At 36.7% G+C, this 6,204-nt stretch overlaps 1 protein-coding gene across 1 annotated transcript; it reads left to right on the top strand.

Annotated features, from left to right (window-relative positions):
- The first annotated feature begins 1,765 nt into the window (after positions 1–1,765).
- LOC150089945 (adult-specific rigid cuticular protein 15.7-like) lies at positions 1,766–4,530 on the top strand. Its single transcript, XM_090368916.1, has 4 exons — positions 1,766–1,804; positions 3,514–3,600; positions 3,840–4,215; positions 4,359–4,530. The coding sequence occupies exons 1-3, from the start codon at positions 1,793–1,795 to the stop codon at positions 4,182–4,184; spliced, it is 444 nt and encodes a 147-aa protein (XP_090225042.1). The 5' UTR covers positions 1,766–1,792; the 3' UTR covers positions 4,185–4,215; positions 4,359–4,530.
- The last annotated feature ends 1,674 nt before the right edge of the window (positions 4,531–6,204 follow it).

Raw genomic sequence — 6,204 nt, 5'->3', positions numbered from 1 at the left:
TAGGTAGGTGGTCATATTGTTTTGGCTCATCGGTGTATATCCACAGTTTTTCTCCAAAAAAAAAGAAAAAAAAATTGGATTCGTTAGATCCGTACCTTTCGTTTTTTTTTTTTTCTTTTTTGATGGCTATAGCAGACAAACTGCTTTATTATTTATTCACTTCTTTAGGATAGCACCCCCTTTCGGTTACGGGCTGCCAGGAATGGCATGGTTAGCATGGTCTAGCAATTGCTCTTGTTAGTCAAATGATTTTAAATGTATGATAGAACGTTATGTAATATTAACAAATCTCATTTTTGTAAATCTGCTTCTTTTTTTTTCCGCCACCAAAGCAACTAAGACTATAATGCGTTGTGTGTACTCTGTTAATTTGATGATTTGGTTGTTTGCTTTGCTGGATGAAAAACCGGGGCTTCCTTAGTCTAACTAACAATAATGACATCACAACTAAGACCATTAAATCCATTTAATGATCTCTTAGTTGCTTAGTTGGGCTGTTTGAAGATGGGGACAATCTTAGATGAGGATTTCATCGTTTTTTCTCCCAGAAATAGTCTTTCTTCCAGCAAGTAGCAAACCAACAGAAGAATATGTAATCACAGACACAATATACTTACGCCATAAACCCTTTGTTAATTTGCCGCTTAACACACAAACACGGACATACACCAATTGGGAAGCAAAAGGTGTTGGGACACCTGTCCCCTTTAGTCGCTGCCTGATGTTTCACTGCTAAATAACAGATAAAAGGCAGGGAAGAATAAACCATCCTAGGTGTGGCCAGGTGGTCATTAGAGAAGGAGAGTTTTTCAACGGTTTTCTTAAATGGGAGATATAATCCCAATTAAGAAAGAATTCCATGTAAAAAGATCATGGATCCGCTTCTTTCAAGAAGAATGGTGTGAAATCATAGACTTAAGATCGACTTGCAGATGACGCAATGCCTTTCTCTCTTTTAGAATTAAAATATCAGAGATGGAAATTGGTTGCAAGTAGGAGAAACGTATTTTCAAAAGTTTATGGGAACCTCACTCCATCAAAGACCAAAATGAAGTAAAACAATAGGAGTGGTAATAATTATATTTATAAATTATCTGTATTACAAATTGACTTATGAGAATCTAAAAATTTTAAATTTCACCTCTTTAAGTCCATTTAATCTCCTTCAAATTTCTTTAAACTAAAAACTATCGAATTCCCCTCTCTATGCCCTTCCCCTTCACTCCAGCTTCATGCTCATACTGTGTCATATAATTTATTAAGGGATTCTTAATAAATTTCTTCTCTTTCTTGTTTGAATCTGAAGAAAATTACTTCACGTTTCATAATACACTTCGGTAAATGAAAATTGTAAAGCTCCATCACAAATCAAATACAATTTCCATATTCTTCTGATGCAATAGCTGCTAGAAAAAGAATAAAGCAAAAGTGCACTTCAAAGAGCAAACAAAAAAGATACCAATCGATTGATCAGACGTTTTGCTGATGAAAATCTCAGAGTGTTTGATGCAGCAATAAAAGAAATGGAAACCTGCCAGAATATCTGTTAAGGCCAATACTTTGATGCAAATGATGGGTGGGGAGGAATTCGAAACAGATTAAGCTACTGACCTTCTAGTTTCATTCTGGTTCTTTACTCGTTAGAGGCCAATCGATGTGGTATGTCACGAACAGAAGGACGGTAAACACGCTTGATTAATGTAAAATAAAAAACATTTACTTCCCTATAAAAGGATCTGTCTAACTTCGGATTCTACATCGAGCTACGAAAACACCGCAGTAAACCGTCATCATGATCTCCCAGGTAAGAATTTAGTACTTTTTTCACTAAGGCTTATTGACTTTTCATTTCGACGTATGTCATAGTGAAGGAATCTTACTGCATTCTGTTTCTTGCATTACAGCTTATTACCATAAAACCAGAGAAGTTGTCATTATAGGCTAAAACTCTGCTCAATGTGGCTCAATTTCTTCATTATTCCATGGTCTAGTTTTAGCCTATGTCAACTAGTTTCAAAAGACGTTATTTGATACTAGCTAGCAATTATTGTGTTGCTGTCTTCCTGTCTGAGCGCTGCTAAAAGAGATGCAGATATTCACAAATTCGTATCAGGACAACGCAACAAGAAGATCTTGTTGTACGGATATTTACGAAAATATTAAAATTTATTAAACCTCTTAGTTGCAATCTATTTCATCATTATCATCAGCCATTTTCAATCCACTGCAGGATGAAGGCCTTCTCAGCAACTCTCCAGTTCCTTCTGTTTTCAGCACTGGCCATCCATTTACTACCCACAAACTCATGAATTTCATCTGTCCATCTCCGTCGTTGTCCTCCAGGTTTTCTTCTAGCTCCTCCTGGGTACCATTCTGTTATTTTCTTAGTCCATCTGTCATCATATCTTCGAGCTATGTGTCCTGCCCAAGACCATTTTAGTTCTTTAGTTTTGATAAGAATGTCCTTTACTTGAGTTTGCTGCCTAATCCATACATTTCTCTTCTTATCTAACAGTCTGATTCCCAATATAATTCGTTCCATTCTTCGCTGTGTAGTTCTCAGCTTCTCTTTTATTCTTTTGGTGAGTGCCCAAGTTTCACTTCCTTAAGTCATGGTGGGGAGTATACATTGGTTCATTATTTTACGTTTCAGACAAACTGGGATATTGCTCTTCAGTATGTGACTATATTTCCTGAATGCTATCCATCCGAAATTTATTCTTCTCTTGACTTCCAGCCATTTATCATTATTACAGCTAATGACTTGTCCCAGATGTATATGACTTCACCTTTTCATTTACTGCTCCTTCAATCATTATATCAATCTATTTATAATGATACAAACTAATATCATTTTCTGCTTAATAAACCCTTTTTCGAGCTCACTCGATGATTGCGATCCTTCTCGGAAAACATACCGAATATGAAAAGACAGATTTTTGGTTAGCGTATTCATCTACTCTGTAAATCCAATTGGTAATGTTTTATTACAAATATGGTATTGGGTTATATTATTTGACACACTATCATATCATGTTGACGCTTCCTGGTCTTATCTGCCTGCGTATTTATCTAAAGAATCCAACCAATAATTCTTCATGATAACCATTCGGAAATCAATCATGATTTCCAGCAAATCATGATTTTCAGCGTCTTCGGTGTATTGTGTCGATAAACTGTGGTTATTCAATGGTCAGTTTACCTGTTTTGTGGAATAAAGGCAAATTTTTCAGAGAGGGGAAGAGAGAGACTACTGTGCAAATCACGACTAAGACCAACTAACTTAGCCACGGTGTGAAAAATCACATAAAAACGTCTCCACTATTGATTCTCTTATATGACAAAACAGTACTCAACTTGAACAGCAGATGGAACTCCAGTAGCAAAAGTTTTTAACAAAATCGATACTTTTTACATTAAATATAAATAATTTATACAATTAAAACTAAATAAAGGAATAAGTATTTGTCTTTATTTTGTTTTAATAAAGCATGTTTTTTCTCAAATTTTCAGGTCGCAGTTCTTTGCTTCTGCTTGGCTATTGCCACTGCCAACCCACTTGCCCTAGGTGGTGCTAGTGTCAGTTCTCGCCAGCAAGACGTAAGATAATTTCTCTAAATCAGATCTTAGTTCCATTAGATGATTTTAATTTCGTTTTTAAAAATATTAGCTTTTCTATTACAGTGCTAATGAATACGAACGTACTTAAAAGTAATTAAATGAATCAAAATATAATTAATTTCCCTAAATTAAGTTCTGGTTTCCAACCTGAAATACCATATTAGGGCAAAAAGGTTCTCCTGCACTCGCTCATATAAAATTTTCTATTTAATCAACAGGACTTCGGCAACTATGGCTTCAACTACCAAATAGCTGATGGTCTGGGTGCTACCAATGGACGTAGCGAAGTAGGAAACGGACATGTCCAGAAGGGCGCCTACACTTTGACCGACATTGATGGCCGAGCTCGCCGTGTGGACTACGTAGCCGATGGTGCTGGTTTCCGTGCTACCATCAATACCAACGAACCTGGAACAGCTCACAGTGCTCCAGCAGCTGCCCTTATTGCTTCCCCCTATGCAGGACCCGTTGCTCCAGTTGCAGTTGGTTCTCCCGTTTTCCACGCCGTTGGTGTTCCCGCTGCAGGTCTTCTTGGAGGCTGGGGATTATATGGACACCATTAAGCACGCTTCCATCAAATCGCGTTTCTAAATGGTAAATGCCTTACTCAGTTCAACGCTTTTCGTTAAAATCCGGTAATGCTTAATTGGGATACCTTTTGTTGCCATCTAGTGTAAATTTTCGAAAAACTGTCCCACTAGTCATGATATTTGAAACTTGATTTCTTTTCTTTTCAGTTTATTTTCATCAATCGAGTAGGACAAAGACTTTCCCCTTTCGTACACCGTCCATCCCTCTAGGAGATGTTATTGAAACCGTCTACACTCCACAAGATCGTTACTGCTGCTGCATCGAAGTTGACTGTGCTATAAATATTCGCTTGGTTGTTTTGCAATGGTTACGGTGAAAGCGGGCTTAAAGTATTGTTGGTGAAGATGTTAAATAAAATTTTAAAAATTGATATTGTTGTTTGTCATCCTTGGAACAGCGAAAACAAAATCAAATTTACTGTTCATCGAGAACACGGCCTTGAAAAAAATATGCGTTTCAGTTGCAATGAAATTGAGAACATTCTAACATCTAATTCACAGACGGTTATGGTAAACAACATCTACATTTAAAATATATAATTATCGTAAAACAATATGCAAGCTTTCTTTTTTGCATCAATTGCCACTACTAATACTAAAAGAGCGGCTGTATGTTGATCCAATTTTCGAATTTTTGACCCAGTTTTCTAGACTCGGCTCTAGCTTGTGAGTATCTTTTGAGTATCAGGTTAGAGGCAAAGTCTCCTTACAAAAACAAGGATCTGAGCTCAAGTGGTAGCATCTCTGTGGAAGGAAAAGACCGAGATATTATCATGGCTGGCTCTGAAGTTCTCAGACTACTAATCGGACTTCAAGTAACATTGGAGGTTTTCCGATTTGTACTTTGGTTTCCTAATGAGCTGGTGGTTCCATAAATAAGCTGAAGTATTGAAAAACATACAGGAGCGCTTTGCTACTGAACTGAGAAAAGGCTCTTTTCAATTCGGTCCTATTAAGATACAAATCGCCAAATATTAGAACCTAAACTGAAGAACGATGATTATATGATAAAATGCCAACAGTCTGATATAATTTACCTATCCGGTATCGTAAAAGTTTCATTTCTTAAAGTCTGTTTCACCTTTAAAACATCCGTTTTAAAGGTGAAACAGACTACCCTTGTTTTTGCTTTCCCTGTGCCTCTGCCACACCAAACTATCTCAACAGTGCACTGTCCACCCGTGTCAACTGGATGCACTTCCTTAGATTTATGTGTTTCTTAACTAACAGCATATCCTCCCTTCTTCTCCTGTTTATCCTTTCTGTACACATTGTACTCCCCAAAACTCAAATTCTGCATTCCTTCTATCTGCGTGACACAACATCTCTGATATCCCAACGATATCCGCCTTTTCTCAGTTCAGTAGCAAAGCGCTCTTGATGTCTTGATCAACACTTCAAATTCATTATTCATTCTTCTTCCATGATTGGAAGTATTTCTGGAACTCGTTTACTGATATAGATTTTCGTTCCCACGACGCACGTTACTTCCACCAAGAACCTTTTCAGCAACTTACATCCTAGTATGAAAATACCTTTCAGCGACTTACATACTAGGATATAGAAGTCAGATGGAGCAAATTTGAACGAATAGGTTACGTGAAATACAATTTAGATCAAGTTTTCTGTTAACTGATTTCTAAAATGCTATCTTTGGATCAACATACAGCCGCTCTTTTAGTATTAGTAGTGGCAATTGAAAAATGACATTAGTATTAGTAATGTCATTTTTCGAAGAAATCTTAGTTTTCGGAACTAAAAGACCGCGCTGCCTTCGCCCGAATGTATGATACCTTTGGGATTTTTGTATTCAGAAACTGGATCAATGTGAATTTAATTTCCTGTTATAATTCGTAAATTGTAAATAGTTTTGTATTGTAACAGGTATGTGCGAATTGTGCATGATTCATTTAATGTGAAAACCACTTGCCATTTGCTGTTCTGTGGTGAGACCTCGTTCTCTAACTGAATGCATTTAAAATAAATAAAGTCA

The sequence above is a fragment of the Mastigoproctus giganteus genome, chromosome 2 (assembly GCF_048544385.1).
Source record: "Mastigoproctus giganteus isolate SK-2022 chromosome 2, ASM4854438v1, whole genome shotgun sequence".
Classification (NCBI taxonomy): Eukaryota; Metazoa; Arthropoda; class Arachnida; order Uropygi; family Thelyphonidae; genus Mastigoproctus; species Mastigoproctus giganteus.
Note: the sequence above shows the minus strand (reverse complement) of the source record. Positions and strands in the feature narration are given on the sequence as shown.

Coding starts and splice junctions, on each gene's coding strand:
- LOC150089945 (XM_090368916.1), top strand. Junction 3,601..3,839: donor TCAGTTCTCGCCAGCAAGAC/GTAAGATAATTT, acceptor TTTAATCAACAG/GACTTCGGCAACTATGGCTT.